The sequence below is a fragment of the Dendrobates tinctorius genome, unplaced genomic scaffold (assembly GCF_039654945.1).
Source record: "Dendrobates tinctorius isolate UK_male_01 unplaced genomic scaffold, ASM3965494v1 ptg000443l, whole genome shotgun sequence".
Lineage (NCBI taxonomy): Eukaryota > Metazoa > Chordata > Amphibia > Anura > Dendrobatidae > Dendrobates > Dendrobates tinctorius.
The window spans coordinates 398411-421259 of NW_027362106.1; the positions used below are offsets into that span (position 1 = coordinate 398411).

General features: G+C 52.4%; 2 protein-coding genes across 7 annotated transcripts in view; one reads left to right on the plus strand and one right to left on the minus strand.

The window, feature by feature from the left end:
- SEC23IP (SEC23 interacting protein) overlaps positions 1-1936 on the minus strand; it is a 335045-nt gene extending 333109 nt beyond the window's left edge. For all 3 annotated transcript variants that reach the window (XM_073564270.1, XM_073564269.1, XM_073564268.1), the window contains exon 1: positions 1773-1936. In XM_073564270.1, the coding sequence (XP_073420371.1) occupies positions 1773-1884 (112 nt within the window). In that variant the 5' untranslated portion in view covers positions 1885-1936. The remainder of the gene's footprint in view (positions 1-1772) is intronic.
- Positions 1937-2068: 132 nt separating this feature from the next.
- Positions 2069-22849, plus strand: part of MCMBP (minichromosome maintenance complex binding protein) — a 192936-nt gene continuing 172155 nt past the window's right edge. The window contains exon 1 of one of the 4 annotated variants that reach the window (XM_073564273.1): positions 2069-2184. In XM_073564273.1, coding sequence (XP_073420374.1) covers positions 2148-2184 — 37 coding nt within the window. In that variant the 5' untranslated portion in view covers positions 2069-2147. Of the gene's footprint in view, positions 2279-22849 lie in introns of all 4 variants that reach the window. The other 3 variants (XM_073564272.1, XM_073564271.1, XM_073564274.1) reach the window with 3 other exon arrangements.

Sequence of the window (22849 nt, forward strand, 5' to 3'; positions counted from 1 at the left end):
ATTCCCACACTCACTGACACACACAGAACGGCCACGCACACACAATGCAGCATGACACGGGCGCGCACCCACACGGCACGGACACACAATGCAGCATGACACGGGCGCGCACACACATGGCACGGACACACAATGCAGCATGACACAGGCGCACACACACACGGCACGGACACACAATGCAGCATGACACGGGCGCGCACCCACACGGCACGGACACACAATGCAGCATGACACGGGCGCGCACACACACGGCACGGACACACAATGCAGCATGACACAGGCGCACACACACACGGCACGGACACACAATGCAGCATGACACGGGCGCGCACACACGGCACGGACACACAATGCAGCATGACACAGGCGCACACACACGGCACGGACACACAATGCAGCATGACACAGGCGCACACACACGGCACGGACACACAATGCAGCATGACTCGGGCGCGCACACACACGGCACGGACACACAATGCAGCATGACACGGGCGCGCACACACACGGCACGGACACAATGCAGCATGACACAGTCCCACACTCACTGACCCACACAGAACCGGCACGCACACACACGACACGGACACACAGCGCAGCAAGACACGGCACGACACGGTCCCGCACTCACTGACACACACACACGACACGGACACACACAGTGCAGCATGACATGGCACGACACGGTCCCACACTCACTGACACACACACGGTCCCGCACTCACCTGACACACACACACACACACACACACGGCACGGACACAATGCAGCATGACACAGTCCCACACTCACTGACCCACACAGAACCGGCACGCACACACACGACACGGACACACAGCGCAGCAAGACACGGCACGACACGGTCCCGCACTCACTGACACACACACACACAGTGCAGCATGACATGGCACGACACGGTCCCACACTCACTGACACACACACGGTCCCGCACTCACCTGACACACACACACACACACACACACACACACACACACGACACGGACACACACAGCGCAGCATGACACGGTCCCGCCCTAACTGACACACACAGAACGGCCACGCACACGACAAGGACACACAGTGCAGCATGACACGACACGGCACGACACGGTCCCACACACGCGACACGGGGGCGCGCGCACACAATGCAGCATGACACGGCACGACACGGTCCCACACAGAACGGCCACACACACGACAAGGACACATAGTGCAGCATGGCACGACACGGTCCCACACACGCGACACGGGCGCGCGCACACACACACACACACACACACACGGCACGGACACACACACAGCACGGACACACAATGCAGCATGACACGGTCCCGCACTCACTGACACGCACACGACACGGTCTCGCACTCACTGACTCACGGTCCCGCACTCACTGACTCACGGTCCCGCACTCACTGACACGCACACGACACGGTCTCGCACTCACTGACTCACGGTCCCGCACTCACTGACACGCACACGACACGGTCTCGCACTCACTGACACTCACTGACTCACGGTCCCGCACTCACTGACTCACGGTCCCGCACTCACTGACACTCACTGACTCACGGTCCCGCACTCACTGACACTCACTGACTCACGGTCCCGCACTCACTGACTCACGGTCCCGCACTCACTGACTCACGGTCCCGCACTCACTGACTCACGGTCCCGCACTCACAGACACACGGTCCCGCACTCACTGACTCACGGTCTCACACACCTCCTCCTCCTCCCTGCCGTCTCTAGCTCAGAGCGCATGTTCTCACCGGATGAGAAGGGCCCGGCCCGGCCCACAGGAATGAAGGGGACGGAGAAGCTGAGCTCAGAGGGAGAAAACAGCAAGTTCCTACTCGTCGCACTCGTCCTGTTTTCCGCCATGACTCCTCACAAGCTCCACGTCGCCTGAACCGGAACTTTGCACATTGACAACCCACTGTCCAATCACAGCGCTCTGTGCCGCACGCTCCGCCTCCACAAAACCACACACCAATAGCAGAGAGGGGCGGACATACGTCTCCGGTACTGATAGGCGCCTTATAGACACCCACAATTATTACCCCGTCCGTAAGCGTGGCGACCAATCTGGGTCCGGACACGTAACACGTGACCAGAGAGGTTATACGTCACGTTCGCCCCTTCTGATGACTGCATTTTCCCGCCATCGTCTGAAGCTCGTGTGTGAGTAGAATGTTGCGCGGCGCCGACGTGAGCGCTCCCCCCGGTCCCGGCGCCTGGATCAGCGCTCCTCTCAGCCTGGTGCACGCCTTGTTCGGTGAGTGACACTCCACGTGTCGCAGTGGTAATGCGTCTGTGCTCAGCGGCGGAACGTGAAGCTTTAGCTCCAATGCAGACTCTGCTACAGGCTGGAACGCTGCGGCTTGTCACTGGCCGCCTGTGCCAGTGTACTACTGTGCTCCTGCGTCTACTAAGGACACTGAGGGGGACGACACGTGTGTGTGTGTGTGTGTGTGTGTGTGTGTGTGTGTGGTGGAGACTGTGGGGGACGGTGTGTGTGGTGGAGACTGAGGGGGACGGTGTGTGTGGTGGAGACTGAGGGGGACGGTGTGTGTGGTGGAGACTGAGGGGGACGGTGTGTGTGGTGGAGACTGAGGGGGACGGTGTGTGTGGTGGAGACTGAGGGGGACGGTGTGTGTGGTGGAGACTGAGGGGGACGGTGTGTGTGGTGGAGACTGAGGGGGACGGTGTGTGTGGTGGAGACTGAGGGGGACGACACGTGTGTGTGTGTGTGTGTGGTGGAGACTGGGGGACGACACGTGTGTGTGTGGTGGAGACTGTGGGGGACGACACGTGTGTGTGTGTGTGTGTGTGGTGGAGACTGTGGGGGACGACACGTGTGTGTGTGTGTGTGTGGTGGAGACTGTGGGGGACGACACGTGTGTGTGTGTGTGGTGGAGACTGTGGGGGACGACACGTGTGTGTGTGTGTGGTGGAGACTGTGGGGGACGACACGTGTGTGTGTGTGTGTGGTGGAGACTGTGGGGGACGACACGTGTGTGTGTGTGTGTGTGTGGTGGAGACTGTGGGGGACGACACGTGTGTGTGTGGTGGAGACTGTGGGGGACGACACGTGTGTGTGTGGTGGAGACTGTGGGGGACGACACGTGTGTGTGTGGTGGAGACTGTGGGGGACGACACGTGTGTGTGTGTGTGTGTGGTGGAGACTGTGGGGGACGACACGTGTGTGTGTGTGGTGGAGACTGTGGGGGACGACACGTGTGTGTGTGTGTGTGTGTGTGGTGGAGACTGTGGGGGACGACACGTGTGTGTGTGTGTGTGTGGTGGAGACTGTGGGGGACGACACGTGTGTGTGTGTGTGGTGGAGACTGTGGGGGACGACGTGTGTGTGTGTGGTGGAGACTGTGGGGGACGACACGTGTGTGTGTGTGTGGTGGAGACTGTGGGGGACGACACGTGTGGTGGAGACTGTGGGGGACGACACGTGTGGTGGAGACTGTGGGGGACGACACGTGTGTGGTGGAGACTGTGGGGGACGACACGTGTGTGGTGGAGACTGTGGGGGACGACACGTGTGTGTGTGTGTGTGTGTGGTGGAGACTGTGGGGGACGACACTTGTGTGTGTGTGTGTGTGTGGTGGAGACTGTGGGGGACGACACGTGTGTGTGTGTGGTGGAGACTGTGGGGGACGACACGTGTGTGTGTGTGTGTGTGTGTGTGGTGGAGACTGTGGGGGACGACACGTGTGTGTGTGTGTGTGTGGTGGAGACTGTGGGGGACGACACGTGTGTGTGTGTGGTGGAGACTGTGGGGGACGACACGTGTGTGTGTGTGTGTGTGTGTGTGTGTGGTGGAGACTGTGGGGGACGACACGTGTGTGTGTGTGGTGGAGACTGTGGGGGACGACACGTGTGTGTGTGTGGTGGAGACTGTGGGGGACGACACGTGTGTGTGTGTGGTGGAGACTGTGGGGGACGACACGTGTGTGTGTGTGTGTGTGTGTGTGGTGGAGACTGTGGGGGACGACACGTGTGTGTGTGTGTGTGTGTGTGTGTGGTGGAGACTGTGGGGGACGACACGTGTGTGTGTGTGTGTGTGTGTGTGTGGTGGAGACTGTGGGGGACGACACGTGTGTGTGTGTGTGTGGTGGAGACTGGGGGACGACACGTGTGTGTGTGTGGTGGAGACTGTGGGGGACGACACGTGTGTGTGTGTGTGTGTGTGTGTGTGTGTGGTGGAGACTGGGGGACGACACGTGTGTGTGTGTGGTGGAGACTGTGGGGGACGACACGTGTGTGTGTGTGTGTGTGGTGGAGACTGTGGGGGACGACACGTGTGTGTGTGGTGGAGACTGTGGGGGACGACACGTGTGTGTGTGGTGGAGACTGTGGGGGACGACACGTGTGTGTGTGGTGGAGACTGTGGGGGACGACACGTGTGTGTGTGGTGGAGACTGTGGGGGACGACACGTGTGTGTGTGTGTGTGGTGGAGACTGGGGGACGACACGTGTGTGTGTGTGGTGGAGACTGTGGGGGACGACACGTGTGTGTGTGTGTGTGTGTGTGGTGGAGACTGGGGGACGACACGTGTGTGTGTGTGGTGGAGACTGTGGGGGACGACACGTGTGTGTGTGTGTGTGTGGTGGAGACTGTGGGGGACGACACGTGTGTGTGTGGTGGAGACTGTGGGGGACGACACGTGTGTGTGTGGTGGAGACTGTGGGGGACGACACGTGTGTGTGTGGTGGAGACTGTGGGGGACGACGTGTGTGTGTGTGTGTGTGGTGGAGACTGTGGGGGACGACACGTGTGTGTGTGGTGGAGACTGTGGGGGACGACACGTGTGTGTGTGTGTGGTGGAGACTGTGGGGGACGACACGTGTGTGTGTGTGGTGGAGACTGTGGGGGACGACACGTGTGTGTGTGTGTGGTGGAGACTGTGGGGGACGACACGTGTGTGTGTGTGTGTGGTGGAGACTGTGGGGGACGACACGTGTGTGTGTGTGTGGTGGAGACTGTGGGGGACGACACGTGTGTGTGTGTGTGTGTGTGGTGGAGACTGTGGGGGACGACACGTGTGTGTGTGTGTGTGTGGTGGAGACTGTGGGGGACGACACGTGTGTGTGTGTGTGGTGGAGACTGTGGGGGACGACACGTGTGTGGTGGAGACTGTGGGGGACGACACGTGTGTGGTGGAGACTGTGGGGGACGACACGTGTGTGGTGGAGACTGTGGGGGACGACACGTGTGTGGTGGAGACTGTGGGGGACGACACGTGTGTGGTGGAGACTGTGGGGGACGACACGTGTGTGGTGGAGACTGTGGGGGACGACACGTGTGTGGTGGAGACTGTGGGGGACGACACGTGTGTGGTGGAGACTGTGGGGGACGACACGTGTGTGTGTGGTGGAGACTGTGGGGGACGACACGTGTGTGTGTGTGTGTGGTGGAGACTGTGGGGGACGACACGTGTGTGTGGTGGAGACTGTGGGGGACGACACGTGTGTGTGTGTGTGTGTGTGTGGTGGAGACTGTGGGGGACGACACGTGTGTGTGTGTGGTGGAGACTGTGGGGGACGACACGTGTGTGTGTGGTGGAGACTGGGGGACGACACACGTGTGTGTGTGTGTGTGTGTGGTGGAGACTGTGGGGGACGACACACGTGTGTGTGTGTGTGTGTGTGTGGTGGAGACTGTGGGGGACGACACGTGTGTGTGTGTGTGTGTGTGTGTGTGGTGGAGACTGTGGGGGACGACACGTGTGTGTGTGTGTGGTGGAGACTGTGGGGGACGACACGTGTGTGTGTGTGTGGTGGAGACTGTGGGGGACGACACGTGTGTGTGTGTGTGTGTGGTGGAGACTGTGGGGGACGACACGTGTGTGTGTGGTGGAGACTGTGGGGGACGACACGTGTGTGTGTGTGGTGGAGACTGTGGGGGACGACACGTGTGTGTGTGTGGTGGAGACTGTGGGGGACGACACGTGTGTGTGTGTGGTGGAGACTGTGGGGGGGACGACACGTGTGTGTGTGTGTGTGGTGGAGACTGTGGGGGGACGACACGTGTGTGGTGGAGACTGTGGGGGGGACGACACGTGTGTGGTGGAGACTGTGGGGGGGACGACGTGTGTGGTGGAGACTGTGGGGTGGACGACACGTGTGTGTGTGTGGTGGAGACTGTGGGGTGGACGACACGTGTGTGTGGTGGAGACTGTGGGGGGGACGACACGTGTGTGTGTGGTGGAGACTGTGGGGGGGACGACACGTGTGTGTGGTGGAGACTGTGGGGGGGACGACACGTGTGTGTGTGTGTGTGTGTGGTGGAGACTGTGGGGGGGACGACACGTGTGTGTGTGTGTGTGTGTGGTGGAGACTGTGGGGGGGACGACACGTGTGTGTGTGTGGTGGAGACTGTGGGGGGGACGACACGTGTGTGTGTGTGTGTGGTGGAGACTGTGGGGGGACGACACGTGTGTGTGTGTGTGTGTGGTGGAGACTGTGGGGGGGACGACACGTGTGTGTGTGTGTGTGGTGGAGACTGTGGGGGGGACGACACGTGTGTGTGTGTGTGTGTGGTGGAGACTGTGGGGGGGACGACACATGTGTGTGTGTGTGTGTGTGTGTGTGTGGTGGAGACTGTGGGGGGGACGACACGTGTGTGTGTGTGGTGGAGACTGTGGGGGGGACGACACGTGTGTGTGTGTGTGGTGGAGACTGTGGGGGGGACGACACGTGTGTGTGTGTGTGGTGGAGACTGTGGGGGGGACGACACGTGTGTGTGTGTGTGTGTGTGTGGTGGAGACTGTGGGGGACGACACGTGTGTGTGTGTGGTGGAGACTGTGGGGGACGACACGTGTGTGTGTGTGTGTGTGTGGTGGAGACTGTGGGGGACGACACGTGTGTGTGTGTGTGTGTGTGGTGGAGACTGTGGGGGACGACACGTGTGTGTGTGTGTGTGTGTGGTGGAGACTGTGGGGGACGACACGTGTGTGTGTGTGTGTGTGGTGGAGACTGTGGGGGACGACACGTGTGTGTGTGTGTGTGGTGGAGACTGTGGGGGACGACACGTGTGTGTGTGTGGTGGAGACTGGGGGACGACACGTGTGTGTGGTGGAGACTGTGGGGGACGACACGTGTGTGTGTGTGTGTGTGTGTGTGTGTGTGTGTGTGGTGGAGACTGTGGGGGACGACACGTGTGTGTGTGTGGTGGAGACTGTGGGGGACGACACGTGTGTGTGTGTGGTGGAGACTGTGGGGGACGACACGTGTGTGTGTGTGTGGTGGAGACTGTGGGGGACGACACGTGTGTGTGTGTGTGTGTGGTGGAGACTGTGGGGGACGACACGTGTGTGTGTGTGTGTGTGTGTGGTGGAGACTGTGGGGGACGACACGTGTGTGTGTGTGTGTGTGGTGGAGACTGTGGGGGACGACACGTGTGTGTGTGGTGGAGACTGTGGGGGACGACACGTGTGTGTGTGTGGTGGAGACTGTGGGGGACGACACGTGTGTGTGTGGTGGAGACTGTGGGGGACGACGTACGTGTGTGTGTGGTGGAGACTGTGGGGGACGACACGTGTGTGTGTGTGTGGTGGAGACTGTGGGGGACGACACGTGTGTGTGTGTGTGGTGGAGACTGTGGGGGACGACACGTGTGTGTGTGTGTGTGGTGGAGACTGTGGGGGACGACACGTGTGTGTGTGTGTGTGTGTGTGTGTGGTGGAGACTGTGGGGGACGACACGTGTGTGTGTGTGGTGGAGACTGTGGGGGACGACACGTGTGTGTGTGTGGTGGAGACTGTGGGGGACGACACGTGTGTGTGTGTGTGGTGGAGACTGTGGGGGACGACACGTGTGTGGTGGAGACTGTGGGGGACGACACGTGTGTGGTGGAGACTGTGGGGGACGACACGTGTGTGGTGGAGACTGTGGGGGACGACACGTGTGTGGTGGAGACTGTGGGGGACGACACGTGTGTGGTGGAGACTGTGGGGGACGACACGTGTGTGGTGGAGACTGTGGGGGACGACACGTGTGTGGTGGAGACTGTGGGGGACGACACGTGTGTGGTGGAGACTGTGGGGGACGACACGTGTGTGGTGGAGACTGTGGGGGACGACACGTGTGTGGTGGAGACTGTGGGGGACGACACGTGTGTGTGGTGGAGACTGTGGGGGACGACACGTGTGTGTGTGTGTGTGTGGTGGAGACTGTGGGGGACGACACGTGTGTGTGTGGTGGAGACTGGGGGACGACACGTGTGTGTGTGGTGGAGACTGTGGGGGACGACACGTGTGTGTGTGGTGGAGACTGTGGGGGACGACACACGTGTGTGTGGTGGAGACTGTGGGGGACGACACACGTGTGTGTGTGTGTGTGTGTGTGTGGTGGAGACTGTGGGGGACGACACGTGTGTGTGTGTGTGGTGGAGACTGTGGGGGACGACACGTGTGTGTGTGTGTGTGTGTGTGGTGGAGACTGTGGGGGACGACACGTGTGTGTGTGGTGGAGACTGTGGGGGACGACACGTGTGTGTGTGGTGGAGACTGTGGGGGACGACACGTGTGTGTGTGTGGTGGAGACTGTGGGGGGGACGACACGTGTGTGTGTGTGGTGGAGACTGTGGGGGGGACGACACGTGTGTGTGTGTGGTGGAGACTGTGGGGGGGACGACACGTGTGTGTGTGTGGTGGAGACTGTGGGGGGGACGACACGTGTGTGTGTGGTGGAGACTGTGGGGGGGACGACACGTGTGTGTGTGTGGTGGAGACTGTGGGGGGGACGACACGTGTGTGTGGTGGAGACTGTGGGGGGGACGACACGTGTGTGTGTGGTGGAGACTGTGGGGGGGACGACACGTGTGTGTGGTGGAGACTGTGGGGGGGACGACACGTGTGTGTGTGTGTGTGTGTGGTGGAGACTGTGGGGGGGACGACACGTGTGTGTGTGTGTGTGGTGGAGACTGGGGGGGACGACACGTGTGTGTGTGTGTGTGGTGGAGACTGGGGGGGACGACACGTGTGTGTGTGTGGTGGAGACTGTGGGGGGGACGACACGTGTGTGTGTGTGTGTGTGTGTGTGGTGGAGACTGTGGGGGGGACGACACGTGTGTGTGTGTGTGTGGTGGAGACTGTGGGGGGGACGACACGTGTGTGTGTGTGTGTGTGTGTGGTGGAGACTGTGGGGGGGACGACACGTGTGTGTGTGTGGTGGAGACTGTGGGGGGGGACGACACGTGTGTGTGTGTGTGTGTGGTGGAGACTGTGGGGGGGACGACACGTGTGTGTGTGTGTGGTGGAGACTGTGGGGGGGACGACACGTGTGTGTGTGTGTGTGGTGGAGACTGTGGGGGGGACGACACGTGTGTGTGTGTGGTGGAGACTGTGGGGGGGGACGACACGTGTGTGTGTGTGTGTGGTGGAGACTGTGGGGGGGACGACACGTGTGTGTGTGTGTGTGTGGTGGAGACTGTGGGGGGGGGACGACACGTGTGTGTGTGTGTGTGTGTGGTGGAGACTGTGGGGGGGGACGACACGTGTGTGTGTGTGGTGGAGACTGTGGGGGGGACGACACGTGTGTGGTGGAGACTGTGGGGGGGACGACACGTGTGTGTGTGTGTGTGTGTGGTGGAGACTGTGGGGGGGACGACACGTGTGTGTGTGTGTGTGTGTGTGTGTGTGTGTGGTGGAGACTGTGGGGGGGACGACACGTGTGTGTGTGTGTGTGTGGTGGAGACTGTGGGGGGGACGACACGTGTGTGTGTGTGTGTGGTGGAGACTGTGGGGGGGACGACACGTGTGTGTGTGTGTGTGTGTGTGTGTGGTGGAGACTGTGGGGGGGACGACACGTGTGTGTGTGTGGTGGAGACTGTGGGGGGGACGACACGTGTGTGTGTGTGTGTGTGGTGGAGACTGTGGGGGGGGACGACACGTGTGTGTGTGTGGTGGAGACTGTGGGGGGGGACGACACGTGTGTGTGTGTGTGGTGGAGACTGTGGGGGGGACGACACGTGTGTGTGTGTGTGGTGGAGACTGTGGGGGGGACGACACGTGTGTGTGTGTGTGGTGGAGACTGTGGGGGGGACGACACGTGTGTGTGTGTGTGTGGTGGAGACTGTGGGGGGGACGACACGTGTGTGTGTGTGTGTGTGGTGGAGACTGTGGGGGGGACGACACGTGTGTGTGTGTGTGTGTGGTGGAGACTGTGGGGGGGACGACACGTGTGTGTGTGTGTGGTGGAGACTGTGGGGGGGACGACACGTGTGTGTGTGTGTGTGTGTGGTGGAGACTGTGGGGGGGACGACACGTGTGTGTGTGTGGTGGAGACTGTGGGGGGGACGACACGTGTGTGGTGGAGACTGTGGGGGGGGACGACACGTGTGTGGTGGAGACTGTGGGGGGGGACGACACGTGTGTGGTGGAGACTGTGGGGGGGGACGACACGTGTGTGGTGGAGACTGTGGGGGGGGACGACACGTGTGTGGTGGAGACTGTGGGGGGGGACGACACGTGTGTGGTGGAGACTGTGGGGGGGGACGACACGTGTGTGGTGGAGACTGTGGGGGGGGACGACACGTGTGTGGTGGAGACTGTGGGGGGACGACACGTGTGTGGTGGAGACTGTGGGGGGGACGACACGTGTGTGGTGGAGACTGTGGGGGGGACGACACGTGTGTGGTGGAGACTGTGGGGGGGGACGACACGTGTGTGGTGGAGACTGTGGGGGGGACGACACGTGTGTGGTGGAGACTGTGGGGGGGACGACACGTGTGTGGTGGAGACTGTGGGGGGGACGACACGTGTGTGGGGGGGACGACACGTGTGTGGTGGAGACTGTGGGGGGGACGACACGTGTGTGGTGGAGACTGTGGGGGGGACGACACGTGTGTGGTGGAGACTGTGGGGGGGGACGACACGTGTGTGTGTGTGTGTGTGTGTGTGTGTGTGTGTGTGTGTGGTAGAGACACGGAGTATACCATTCTTGCACAGCTCCCTCAGTCGGTGGAGCTTACCTTTTAGGCCTCTTCTCCAGTTCATGATGGGCGGCAGCGTTTGTCTCCCCAGGAATCTTTCCCCCTTGCTCCAGTCCAGTCACTATCATCTGGATCTAGCTACTTCTTCAGACTTTACCTTTGGGAGAAGGGTTATACAAGTAGTGGTTCCTCCCTAATGTACAATCTCTGCAATTCTCTCCGTGGTGCCGTTACATTTTGATTTCCACTAGCTCATTAATTTCTTCTTCCTCAGTGAAGCGCGCACGCAGTGTTCAGTACTGAAGGGCATGCAATGAAAGATTACGTCCTGACACCAGTGACAGTCAGGATGTACTTTGTGGGTGGAGTTTGTACGGCCCCCGAAGGATGGTATGAATCTCCAAATGGCCCTTGTGTTATGAATGGGTCACTGAGGAGAGAAAAAAAGCAACACGCCAAGTCTCAGAAAACCAGAGAGGTTGGCAACCATGCAGATCCCAACACACAACCAGCAGCAGTCATGGAGCGCGCCTACGATGGTCCTGGACGCCTCGTCACAACTGGAGAGCTAAATAAGCCTAAAGCAAGAAAAGAGGAAAACCAACTCCCCCAGAGCAGACCCCAAAGGAAAGACAGCCCCCCACATGCATTGACGGTGAAGCAAGATGAAAACACAAACAAAGGCAGAAATAGGCTGAGCAAACGATGGGGCCAAACTAACTCGAAAGGACAGGAAAGGAAACATACTGTCTGCAATCTGCCAAAAAGCCCTACCCAAAATAATGTCCAACACTTCTGATAACAAAATTAACCCTGAAGTCACTAGACTTCTCCCACTATATCAGCACTCTAAAATATTCTGAGACAGAGCAAAAAAGAGGCCAATCCAATAATGAACAAAAAGGCAAATTTGCAAATACAGATAAATAAGAGTGGAAGTTCAGCACAGCCCAGGCGGGCTGGCTGACCACAAAAAAACCGAGTTGACCAACAAGAGCAAGTGTGAACATTAGCAAAAACAAACTTAACTTGAGAAGACTGGAGCAGAGCTGAAGTCCAAGACCTTAGAAGCAGACTGAATCACCAGCAACTGGATAGGGCGTCGGCTGTCTAATATCCAGTCTGATACGCCAGAGATCCAATCATTCTCCTCGTCAGGTGGCAGACCATTACCAATTAAACCAACCTCACTACCTCATGTCAACACCAGAGGGAGAACGGAAGGAGAATTCCCAGCTGGTGGAGCAGAAAATGAGCTCATAACATCTTGGCAGAAAAAACATTCCCCAACCCTGGGCTAAGGAGTTGAATTTTGGAGAGATTTAGTTTCCGATAGATGGAGATGATGGAGGCAGCGGTCAGGCATCCGGGGAGATGTGACAGAAGCAGGAGCATGCGGAATAGAAAGGTTTTAATAGTAATTTTAGCAAATTTCTTTTAGAATCCTAGGTAAAAGTGTATAGAACAAACGAGACAGCCATGGGCACATCAGAACCACACCGTCAAATGACTCACGTATACACCGCATGTATTTGTGGGTTAGAGCAGCACGCCAGCCCGTCAGTGCAGATCTCTCTCAGTCCAAGTGTATATTAGTACTGGGTTGGGAAGGGTACATCTTACCAATGTGGAGAGACTCGGGCTGTCAGCAGGAAAGGATGGCAAAACCCCCGACGCACATTTCGCATGTTAAAATACGGCTTCTCAAGGGGATGCTGGATATTGTACTAGACATGACCTTTTAACTCCCAGGTAACCGGGTCACACAGTGAGCCATGTGATCCTTAATGGATCAATGGAAAAGCTTTGCTTGGTCTGAGAGAGATCTGCATTGATGGGCTGGTGTGTGCTGTTCTTACCCACAAATACATTGTGTGTACGTGTCATTTGACTTGATGTGGTTTTGATGTATCCATGGCTGTTTTGTGTTGGTTTGTTTTCCTTATACATTTATTTACAAACTGTGATTCTAAAAGAAATTTGCTAAATAAAATGACTATTTAAACCTTTCTACTCTGCATTCTCCTGTTTCTCTACATTGCTTGGAGTTGGCTTTCTTTTTCTCCTTCCCCCATGACGGCACCACGGAGAGAGGGGATCCACCCATCAAGGACTGAAAACGGATGAAAAGGCTGTACCGGTCTCCCATATCTGTTGGTTTCCTGTCCCTGATGGGGAACCTATAGTCGACGCAAGGATCATACCTGAGGATTGTCGTTGGAAGGGGACTCTTCCCATGGCCAGAAACTTGGTAACAGTGGAAGTGGGCATTCAGGATCATCCCAGCGCAGCAAGGGCTCCAGTGTGGCATCGAACGCAAGAGAGAATCCATCTACAGTACAAGAATGTTTCCTCCTCCAAACTTAGTACCCCTCCTTCTGGCCGGTGGTAAGTAATCTACGTGAAAGTTAACATTTTAATTGGGGTGCCCCTGTTCTCTTCTCTCTTTGGGGAAGGAAAAGTATGGGAGAGACTCCAGGATTTGCCTCAGAGCTTAGGACTTTAATTAAAACACAGGTAGAAAACGCCTTCAGGATGCAGAGAAAAAAACCAGCACAAAACCAGAGACAGGTCCCCAGAACCCTGACTCATCATCATCTTCTGGGGCGGTAGAAGTGGTTGCAGCTGGTTTCTTTTAGAGGAAACAGATAGCCCTATCAAGGCGATCAGAGCCACCATGAGGCTAGTGGACCCTCGCCTCAAAAAATCAGGCTAGGAAAAAAAAGGGGGTCCTTTCGACTAAATGAGGAAATCCTATCCCTAATTAAAATGGAGTGGGAAAAACAAGAAAGGGCCTTCTATCCCCGGAAAGGAAATATTCATTTGAGGACCCGGCGTGTTCTTTGGGAGAAAGTGCCAAAACTAGATGTGGCAATTGCCAAAGCCGGGTCATTCCATGTCAAGTGAACCAATGATTTTTACCTCTGTATTTTTAATTCTTTTGAGATTTTGTTATTTGGTAATAGTGTGTCAGAGAATGCAAAATGTGAAGGGAAAAAAAAAATCGAGATTTTTTTTTTTTTATTGATTTTCAAAGTTCAGAAAAAGTGCGAATTTCGGTGTTGCCTGCCTTAACATTTCTCATAACTCAGGCTAGAAAAAAGATAGACAAACAAAATAAACGCCAGTCTACCCAGAACTGTACAGGCTTTGACCAGATATGTCACAAGAGTATCTTTGTTAATATATTAACCATGCGAATGCAAACGCAAAAGTTTAAAACACATTTCTGAAAAAAATGTTTAATTTAGAAATATCAAAAACTGCACATGTACCTGCTCTGCTCCTAGCCACATCTGTACCAAAATTCAAGTTGGGATCATGATGGGATCATATTTTAAAAAATTAAACTATACAGTGTCAATTCCAGAATCTGGAATTCAGATCTGTTCAGCCTGTGGTCTAGAAGTGTGGGGTCTATATTTACCAAATCCATGATTTTTAGATATTACTGTATTTTTTATTATGTTATAGCTTAGAAGCAGGAGAGGACAGAGAAAGCTTTGATAGGGCTCAACCTGAGAATGAACAGACAGTGTAGACAGTGAATGCAGAGCGAATGACAGGCCAGCAGCACTGTCAGTCATGTTGAGTATCTGCCCACCGCAGAGTCAGGAAGTAAGACACAGAGCTTTCATGTCCTGACATGTTCACTCTTGAACAAACAATAGTCTCTACGGCATCAAGGGAGTCTGTGTGCTACAATATTGGGGAGTGTGTTTAAAGTTTGAGTAAACTTATATTAATAGTTTAATGCTTTTCTTATTAAGGGCCAATACACACACAGCGCTATTCTGAGTGATCATCGTTCAGAAAAATGCCCCTCATTGATTTCAATGGGGTTAACACATGCAGTGTTTTTTGAAACAGAGTGAGTAAATCACTGCTTGCACTAGTTTTTGATCTGCAATAAACGCATTTATCACTATTTATATAAAAAGCTGCCATCGTTTTCACTAGCGATTAAAAAGACTAATGCAGATATAGTGAAAACAAGGTAGAAAAATGTGCCAAAACCGCAGCGTTTATCCGCAGACAGAAAAAGCTGTGTGCTTTAGCCCTAATACTCACTTTATAGTGAGTTATATCTCAAGTGTACTGTAAATCTTTATTACCCATCTTCCTTACATAATATTAACTGTAATTTTCTCACACAGCAATGGCTGCTACTTCTCAAAGAACAGCATTTTATAATATATGCTGTTGCAATCCTTTTGAAAAAACTGGACACACAACAAGAAAAAAATCTTAGGCCGGTACAAGACTGGATGTTTCATATATATCCATCAATCAATGCAGGCGTGAAAATATGTGACAGTTGTAGAAAGCAACTAGCAAAAGAGAAAAATGCTCAGCAGGCAGGAAATTTCGAAGTACCTGTAACTTCCAACACAGAGGATTTTATCAATCCTGATTTAACAATAGAGTATTTGAATAAATCACTTTCTAACATTGAAGAATCACCCATTGCAAAAAAAAGAATCCATTATCCAGGTTATTGCCAAAAAAAATTAGAAAAAGTTACAAAAAAATTGACCCTTGAGCTGGCAGGTGAAACAGTAGAAGGTGAAGGAAAAAATGACACTGATTCAGAGATCATTCTATAAATTCACCCACAGCAGAAGTCAACAGTTCATGATACTGACTCCACGACTGAAGGGTTGGACATGCAAAAGTATAGAAAATGAATTTAACATTAGCAATAGAATGGCTAGAAAAGCCAAATCTCTAGTTGAACAAAAAGGTTTCATGTCTTGTCCTGATCCTAAACCAGGCAAAACATTAGATGAAGCTATAGTGGGTAAAGTGAAAGATTTTTACAATGGTGATGAAGTGAGCCGAATTATGCCTGGCAAGAAAGATTGTGTGTCTATAAAAGTGAACGGTAAGAAAACTCCTGTACAGAAGAGACTGGTTCTTACCAATTTGAAAGAAACCTATGAACTTTTTAAAGAAAAAAATTCCACTTCTGCCAAAATAGGATTTTCAAAATTTGATGACCTGCGACCGAAGAATTGTGTCCTGGCTGGTGGTAGTGGTACACACTCAGTATGCGTATGTACAACACACCAGAACACTAAGCTCATGATTGAAGGGGGTAAGCTGAAAGATATTCAGATTGGCGAGTCCAACCTTGGCGATTACAAAGTATGTCTGTCTCAAATATTGTGTCTTTTTAAAGAGTTGGATTTGTTATCTCAATATTTGCAAAAAATGTCCTTCAGTATTGGCTCTCAAAGAAAAAATATTAAGTTATTTTGAAGAGGCTATGGTAGATAATATAACTTATAAACAGTGGATATCTGTTGACAGATGTACTTTTGACACGGTTTTTAAAAGTGCAGAACTTTTTGTAGATTCTTTTTGTGAACAGCTGATAGTCCTTAAGAAACACTCATTTATAGCTCGCCAACAGTCTGACTACTACAATCACCTCAAAAAAGCATCAAACAGAATGAGGCAGTGATAAGCTAAGACTTTTCATACCAGGCCAAAATTCGCTCTTTTTCACAACTTTAGAAGTCTGTAAAAAATTAACTGATGAAGAAAAAAATTCAAAACTTTTAATTTGTAATTAACTAGAGTTGTACTTCATAAAAACAAAAAATAAAAAAAAGCTAAAGACATCAGGTAAAAAAAATATTTATTTTTGGATCACTTGGTATGGAATGACCCAGCCTCCAAAATGTTTGCCCTTCCCTTTGAGCACATGGAAGTGTTACAGGATCCCATGGAAATAAAAAAATCATATGTCCCTGAAGGGTTCATTGGAGGCCGCCAGGGGAGGGCTAAAACCTGCTGTAGCTGCCAACTGTACGGCCAGGTCTGATGGTCAGGCAGGACCAGCTAGAATCACAGCTAAGGGAGAACCTCTAGAATCACTAAATTAGGTTCCATAGTTGTAAAGAAGGGGGCAGCTGCCTTTTTGGCAGATGTGTCAGTGTACTCAGTCAGGCTGGCTGCCAGATCAGCATTCTCCAACGCAGCCCGGGAGCCCTCCGGCTAAATGTTGGCCTGGAGATCTCCAGACGGTCAAGGTTGTGCTCCAACCCGTGTGGGCGAGTTCTTGTTTGTCCCCAAGCTGGATGATATTCTGGATAAAGCGGGGGACAAAAAGAAACGCTTCCCTATCCTCTCCAATCCATCTTACAAGAAGTCCTTTCGGAGTAAGAAATTTATTTGGAGGAAGCCCCCAAGAACCCAGGATAAGTGGGAAGATAGGAATAAGAACAGGGTATTCCTCTTCAACACGGCCCTCAATGACAATAAGAAGCCATCCCAATGAGGATTTTTCCCATGTAGGGGGAAGATTACTTATCTTTTTTTCCGGGCGAGGGAAAAAAATATCCAACAGCTCTTTGATATTGGACTTGGACCTGATATAATCTGGTATAAGACTTTTTTTTTTCACTCTCCTCCCCATCCATTTTTCATAGTGACACCCTGGAGATCCTCAAGCAAGGAACAGCTAGCCTTAGAAGAGGAGGTTCTGGGTCTGGTAGGGAAGGCAGTCCTTCAAGAGGTCCCTCACCAAGGAAATGGTCCTGAGGAGAAAGCCAGATGGAACGTTCAGAACCATCATAAATTTAAAAAAAAAACTGAAGAAGCTACTGAAGGTTCAAACCCTGAAGATGGAAACAATAAAAACATTGGTGAAAATGCTGTTTTCATTCTGTTTCATGACTGTTTCCACAAAGACCATCGGAAATTCCTCAGGGTGGCGGTCCCAATACATGGGGTGATAAGACACTATCCGTTCACAGCCCTCCTACTCGGTCTAGCCGTAGTGGCAAGAGGTGATGACACATTGAAGGGAACAAGATATCCTGGTTGTCCCGTAACTAATTGATTTGCTGATGAATAGGCCCCCCCCCCCCACGACATTGCAAGAATCAATTAGAGGGCTTGCTTTTGAATCTAGGGAATTCCAAAATTGTGCCGAGCCAGGTACAAGAATACCTGGGTATCAGATTCAAGCAAACAGGAGTGTCTCCTCCTGACAGAAGGTTCAGAAAATCGTAGGCCTGGTATCTCGAGCAGGGGACCTCTCCTCTACATCTTTGCAGGAAGCAAGGTCCCTCCTAGGGTCCATGACATCCTGTATTCCATCCATGCAGTGGGCTCAGGTACACACCAGAGTTACAGTGGGACTTCAGTTAACCATATCATCAAAAACAGTACTCTCGCTCGAATGGTGAAGATAGACCACTTAACCCGGGGCATTCCGTGAGTAATTCCAATCTCGGGTCTTGACAACGGACGCAAGCGCTAAGGGTTGAGGGGGGCTCGCTTGAATGACCAGATAGCTTGGGGTCTGGACAGAGGAATTAAGATCAGTATCTTCAAACATGAAGGAACTACTGGCATTGACGTTCGTCCTACTAGAATTCTTGAGCACTCTTCATTCACACCATGTAAAAGGTATTCTCCGACAACTGGGTAGCTTATTTAAATCACCAGGGAGGAATCCTGTCCCCCGCCCGCTTATGGAAGTGATAAGGTCCATTTTCCAGTTAGCAGAGGACAACTTGGAGTTTCTGATTTCAATCCATATAAGGGGCTAGAGAATCGCAGAGCAGATTTCCTGAGTCAGACCCAGCTGAGACAGGATAAATGGGAACTGAATCGGGTGATGTTCAATCGGGTTGCAGAAAGTTGGGGTTGCCGGCCATAGATCTGTTCGCCAACAGTCAGAACAGGAAGTTAGACGTTTTCTGTTCAATAGACCCCATTGGAAACCCAGTCACGTGGGAATCCTTCATGATTCCATGAGACCACCATCTAGCATATGCTTTCCTCCAATTGTCCTGTTTCCGGTTGTTCTGAGGAAAATACAGGAAGGCAGAGCAAGAGCAATCTTAATAGCCCCTGTCTGGCCAAGGAGGACATGGTTTTCTTGGCTCAGGATAATGTCCATCTTTGACCCATCAGTGCTTCCAGACCTTCTGTCCCAGGGGCTGGTGCTTCATCCTCAGGTAAAAAACTGGCACATGACAGCCTGGAACTTGAAAAGAGTTCTCCTGAGTAGCAAGGGGTTTTCACCGTATCTAGTCTCCACTTTGCTATAAAGTAGGTGGTAACCACCAAACTGTATGGAGGAAGTTCCTTTCAGGTTCCAAGTTAGAAGGGGGGTGTTCCACTAACAGCCATCTTTAGAGTTTCTGCAGGAGAGATTGGAACGGGCTAGACACAACACAAGTACTTTAAAAGTTCAAGTCATGGCTTTAATGGGCCCTGTTGTGAGTTCATTCTCTGGTTCACCAGTTGAGTTCCCCTTCTGGACTCCCTCTGGTGGTGACGGCAGGTGGTGCGGCTGGTTTGATCGGTGGAATTCTGCCACCTGAGAATGAGGATGACTATTGGATCTCAGGATTCTCAGATTGGATTTAAGACAGCCGACGCCCTATTCAGTTGCTGGTGATTCCTTCTGGCTTGTCAGCTCTTGGTTTTCAGCTCTGTTCCAGTCATCTAAAGCTAAGTTTTTCTGCTAATGTTCACACTTGATTTTGTTGGTCTATTCAGTTTTTTGTGTGGTCTGCCGGCTGAGGGCTGAGCTGAATTTCCACTCTTAACAGTATTTTGCCAATTGGCTTTTTGTCCCTTACTAGTTCGGTCTCTTTTTGCTCTGTCTCAGAATATTTCAGAGTGCTGGTATAGTGGGAGATGTCTAGTGACTTCAGGGTTAATTTTGCTATCAGAAGTGTTGGACATTATTTTTGTAGGGTTTTTTGCAGGTTGCAGACAGTGTCTTCCCTTTCCTTTCCTGTCTAGTTAGTTTGGGCCCCATCATTTGCTCAGCCTATTTTCCTGCCTGTGTTTGTACCTTCATCTTGTTTCACCGTCAGTACATGTGTGGGGGCTATCTATTCCTTTGGGGTCTGCTCTGGGGCAGTTTTCCCTTTTCTTGCTTTAGGCTTATGTAGTCCTCCAGCCGTGACGAGGCGTCTAGGTTCATCGAAGGCACGCTCCACGGCTACTGCTAGTTGTGTGGTAAGATCAGGGATCTGCATAGTTACCAACCACTCTGGTTTTCTGTGGCTTAGCTTGTTTTGCTTTTTTCTCCTCGGTGACCCATTCATAACAGGGCCCTGTATAATTACGACCTTGCTGGGAATCGGTGAATATCCAGGTTCATCAGAGCATTGGCCAGGTCTAGACCCATCTCCTCTCGGTGTACTCCTCCCTGGGATTTAAACTTGGTCCTTACAGCCCTAACCAAACCTCCCTTTGAACTCCTGTCAGAGGCTTAGCTGAGTATCCTGTCTCTTAAAACATCACTTCTTGTAGCTCTCACATCAGCTCGTAGGGTCAGTGACATTCAGACATTGTAAGCCTGCCCTCAATTTACACAAATCTTAGAGGATAGGGTTATTCTTAAAACTGACCTGGCCTACCTTCCAGAAGTGGCATCACGAGTTCACAGATCTCGGGAGATCTCCCTCTTTGTTGTCCCAATACCAGAAATTAGGGAAGGGAAAGTCTTACACACACTAGACATCAGAAGGTGCCTATTTCATTACCTAGCAGCCACACGGGAGTGTAGGAAGGATAGGTCTCCCATTGTGTGCTTTCAAGGTCCTCGAAAGGGGTAAAAAAAGCTTCTAAGGACATGCTGGCAAGATGGATAAAGGGACGCCATCACCTTGTCACACTACTCGCTTGGGGTGACCTTGGAGAAAATTCGACAAGGAGCAGTGGCAGCCTCCTGGGCAGTAAGAGCTGGTGCCTCAATAGAACAAATGTGTAGATCTGGATCTAGCCGCTTCTTCAGACCTTTACCTTTGGGAGAATGGTTACGCAAGTAGTGGTTCCTCCCTAATATACAATCTCTGCAATTTTCTCCGTGGTGCCGTTTTGGGGAAAGGAGAAAGACAAACACTGACAGCGGCATTTAACCAGTGCTTGCGGCCGGAAATAAGCGCATCACCGACCCCCGTCACGTGCTCAGGGGTCAGCGATGCGTTGCCATCACAACCAGAGGTCTCCTCAAGACCTCCATGATTTTTGATGAGGTATTGCTATGAGCGCCACCCGGTGGTCGGCGCTCATAGCAATGCTGTAATTCTGCTACATATAGGCGATCTGCCTATATGTGCAGATCCCTGCAGCTAGTGCAACTGCAGGAGTGATCGTCAGTCACCACACTAGAACACACAGGTGAAGGTGTTATGATGAGTCACCGAACGAGGAAAAAACAAAATACTAGCTAAGTCCAGAAAAACCAGAGAGGTTGGCAGCTATCGGATTGCAGACCCCTGAACCTATCCACAACAACTAGCAGTAGCCGTGTGGGGTTCCTACGGTGCTCTAGACCCCTCGATCACAGCCGGAGAACTACATAGCCTAAAGACAGGGGAAAAACTAAACTGCCCCAGAGCAGACCCCAAAGCAATAGGCAGCCCCCAACATATAATGACGGTAAAGCAAGATGAAAACATCAACACAGAAAGATAGGTTGAGCAAATGATGGGGCCCAAGCTAACTAAATAGGACAGGATAGGAAAGCTGCTGTCTGCCATCTGCAAAAACCCTATCCAAAATGAGCCAACCGACTGATAGGAAAAACAGGCCCTGAAGTCGCTAGGCTTCAAAAGACTATATCAGCACTCAGGTATATTCTGAAGACAGAGCAAAAGATCAACAGATCAGAGACAAAAATGGAATTCAGCTCACCCCCGGCCGGGGATGGCAGAACTGCCAAAGAACAAGGCAAAACAAAACTGAAGAGTGCAAAGCAGAGCAGAAAAACTTAGCTTTGAGACGCAGGAATCAGACTGGTCTCCAAGAATCCAGCAGGATCACCAGCAAGGCAGAAGGGCGTCGGCTGCCTTATATCCTGTCCTCAATTCCAGCCACCCAGTCATCATCTAGCTGCCCAGGTGTTTGGTAATCAGCCTCACTACCTTCCTTCACCAGAGGAGGGAGTTCATCAGACCTCAATGGTGAAGGGAAAAATGAACTCACAACAGTACCTCCCCCTTGAGGAGGGGTCACCGAACCCTCATCCATGCCACCAGGGCGATCCGGGTGAGCCCGATGAAAGGCACGAACCAATCTTTCGGCATGAATATCAGAGGCAGAGACCCAGGAATTATCCTCCTGACCATAACGCTTCCACTTAACCAAATACTGGAGTCTCCGTCTAGCCAGACGGGAATCCAGTATCTTCTCTACCTCATATTCCATGTTACCTTCAACCAATATAGGGTCAGGAGGTGCCAGCACAGGAACTACTGGTTCAACAAACCTCTTCAACAAGGACTTATGAAACACATTATGAATTTTAAATGTGACAGGAAGAGCCAACCGAAAAGAGACCGGATTAATAATCTCCAAAATCTTGTAAGGTCCAATAAATCTAGACTTAAACTTAGGAGAAGCCACCTTCATAGCGATATTTTTTGATGACAACCAAACCATATCACCCACCTTAAACTGGGCACCAACGGTCCTACGCCGGTTGGAAAACCGCTGGGCCTTTTCCTGGGAGAGAGACAACTTATCCACTACTTGGTCCCAGATCTGGTGCATTCTCTCCACCACAGTGTCAACACCTGGGCAGGCAGAAGGCTCCACCTGCCCTGAAGAAAATCGACGGTGAAACCCAAAGTTACAAAAAAAGGTGACATCAAAGTGGCAGAACTAGCTCTATTATTTAAAGCAAATTCGTCCAAGGGCAAAAATGAAACCCAATCATCCTGATCGGCAGAAATAAAACATCTCAAATACGACTCCAAAGTCTGGTTTGTTCTCTCCGTCTGCCCATTGGTCTGAGGGTGAAACGCAGAGGAGAAGGACAACTGAATTCCCAGCTTGGAACAGAAAGTCCTCCAAAATCTAGACACAAACTGAACTCCTCTGTCAGATACAATGTTCTCAGGAATCCCGTGCAAGCG